The sequence below is a fragment of the Alligator sinensis genome, unplaced genomic scaffold (assembly GCF_000455745.1).
Source record: "Alligator sinensis unplaced genomic scaffold, ASM45574v1 scaffold169_1, whole genome shotgun sequence".
Taxonomy (NCBI): domain Eukaryota; kingdom Metazoa; phylum Chordata; order Crocodylia; family Alligatoridae; genus Alligator; species Alligator sinensis.
Window position 1 is genome coordinate 1,748,059 of NW_005841924.1, and position 2,804 is coordinate 1,750,862.

The 2,804-nt window shown below is 44.0% G+C and overlaps 1 protein-coding gene across 3 annotated transcripts in view; it reads left to right on the top strand.

Annotated features, from left to right (window-relative positions):
- GATB (glutamyl-tRNA amidotransferase subunit B) overlaps positions 1 to 2,804 on the top strand; it is a 69,959-nt gene that overhangs the window by 64,976 nt on the left and 2,179 nt on the right. For all 3 annotated transcript variants that reach the window (XM_006019170.3, XM_025198527.1, XM_025198526.1), the window contains one exon: positions 1,927 to 2,061. In XM_006019170.3, the coding sequence (XP_006019232.1) occupies positions 1,927 to 2,061 (135 nt within the window). The remainder of the gene's footprint in view (positions 1 to 1,926; positions 2,062 to 2,804) is intronic.

A 2,804-nucleotide genomic window follows, 5' to 3' on the forward strand; every position in this document is an offset into this window, starting at 1 on the left:
CGGGACGTCATTCTCCCCCTGTACTCGGCCTTAGTGAGGCCGCAGCTGGAGTACTGTGTCCAGTTTTGGGCTCCACAATTCAAAAAGGATGTGGAGAAGCTTGAGAGAGTCCAGAGAAGAGCCACGCGCATGATCAGAGGTCAGGGAAGCAGACCCTACGATGACAGGCTGAGAGCCCTGGGGCTCTTTAGCCTGAAAAAGCGCAGGCTCAGGGGTGATCTGATGGCCACCTACAAGTTTATCAGGGGTGACCACCAGCATCTGGGGGAACATTTGTTCACCAGAGCGCCCCAAGGGATGACGAGGTCGAATGGTCACAAACTACTTCAAGATCGTTTCAGGCTGGACATAAGGAAGAATTTCTTTACTGTCCGAGCCCCCAGGGTCTGGAACAGCCTGCCACCAGAGGTGGTTCAAGCGCCTTTATTGAACACCTTCAAGATGAAACTGGATGCTTATCTTGCTGGGATCCTATGACCCCAGCTGACTTCCTGCCCTTTGGGCAGGGGGCTGGACTCGATGATCTTCCGAGGTCCCTTCCAGCCCTGATGTCTATGAAATCTATGAAACTGGAAGAGAAAATGTTGTTTAGGTAAAAATTGCTTCAGGTGTCACAGTGGCCATAATGGTGACCATACGTTTATCCATAACTTCAAAACTTTGATCTCTTTCCACCCTACAGCTTCTCAAGGAGAGTGCGCAACCTGTGGTTTGGCTTCTCAAGGCAGCTTTGCCATTATCCTCCTTGAGGCCTCCAGCACAATAAAAAACACAAGTAACTTCTATCAGAGACTTGGGGTCAGGGCAGGCAGATGAGAATCGTGCCTCACTCACAGTAGGTTGTGTCAACACAGGTGTCTTACAGGACTCAGCACAACTGCTAAACTACCTCATGCTGGTGGAGCTTTGAACTGGGAGGGAAAAATCCTCCATCCTGGGGAAAATCTCCAAGATGTTTTTAATCATGTAATTTGTTCTGTTTTTCATAAGCTGTATTACTGCACTGCTTATTATTGGAAATACCTGAAAATTACAACCTCGCCTTGATCCTGCAGTCAGTTTTTGATGCTGAATTTTTGACAGAACGTTCATTTCCTCACCAGCACATCATGATGCCCCAAACATACAATTATGTCTTCAGCTGCTTGTACTTGATCCTGCACTGTTTTAATAAGGGCTTTCTCTTTCACATTCTACATCTCTGAAATAAGAGCAGAGGGAATACAGAAAATGACTGCCCAAGGAAATTGCTTTTTTATAAATGTTCTCTTCTCTCAAGTTTATTCCAGGGTGAGAGCCATGCTCCAAAGCAGGAATACACACCAACAATAGATAGTAATTATTCAAGAAGCTTAGCTTTGCCCAGCTGTACTCAGAAGTGATAGAGGGACGGCGGCTGCCACGTGCAGTCTGACTTGTAACGTTTCTCTTCTGTTTCCTATTATGTATCCTCATTTCACAGCCAAAGCATTACATTGCTTCTGTGATGATGATGATGATGATCTGCAACGCAGTAAGTTACGTGGAATTGGACTGGGTACAATGGTGCTCTAATTGCCAAATCAGTGGAGGCGATGTTTGCCAAAATTATTTCTTTCAATGGTCCTCACAAATAACAAAAGATTAGTAGACTGCCTTCCTTGCAGAGGTAGGCCTACAATGGAGTCGCAGATCCCCTTAAATGGTGGAAGACCATTCCTGTTGCAAAACCATTTGACATGAATATTGTGTTTCTTTGTGAAAGAGGGGCTGTAGGGGATGCTCTAGTCTGGGTTGTTGATTTAGGCTTTAACCTGTAAGTGAAAATGAGTTGAACCTCCTTGTTTTTATTGTTGTTAAATTTGCTCTCACATTTGTGTGAGAGGAAATCAAATGTGTGAATGCTGTCAATGTTGACTCCATACCTATCTCTTTCCAATACTGCAGGTGCTTGAGGAATTATGGAAGGGGGAGGGGAAGACCCCACTTCAGATTGTCAAGGAAAAACGACTAGAATTAATACAGAATCAGAGAGAGCTTGACCAGATCTGTCAAGCAGTCATGGAAGGACATCAGGAAGAGGTGATTATCAGAGGGGTGGGAAAATGGGTACAACAAGCATCAATACATTGGCAAGCTGGGGATCTAAATAAAATTGCCATCCTTCCTCTGGATTCGTGTGTATTTAGTACAGTTGCAGAGGAAAAGCGGGGAATCAGTAGTCTGGTTGGTCCAACAAGCTATGTCACTCTGCATATGCACAAAGATGATATATCGGAAGAAAGCACTTAAGAGTAGAGGTCCTCATTCCTTCCACTCTGTGCAGAAAGCACTTACATTAACTTGGCAAAGCTATTTTGATCAGTATAATTTTCTGATTTTGTGGGTCATGTTGGAGAGTATTAGAGTCAAAAAAGTGAAAATCCAGGGCACCTCACAGGAAATCATTTCTGGCTATCTCTACTGTATAAATAAGGTCAAAGGGACAGCACTAGAGTTGTCAAACCAGCTATTCAGTTCTGGAATACATCTTTGCAAAATCCATCTCTTTCACCTCCTCCATCCATCTACCCTCCAAGCCCCCAAAAATATTCCACACCTATGAGTAACCTTCTGCTATTACGTGCTATGTATGTAATAAAAGAAAGCTTGCACCTCCCTTGCAGTTTCAGGCTTTCAGAGTTTTTCAGTTAGAGGAAGTAAAAAAGAGCCTTGTAAATTATGTAGGGGGGGCGGGGGGAAATGCCTTGACAGTGTGCAACATCAGCTTTAAAAAAAAATCAAGTGCTTATGTGTTCTCTAGAGCACGAAATGTAAAAGCAGGA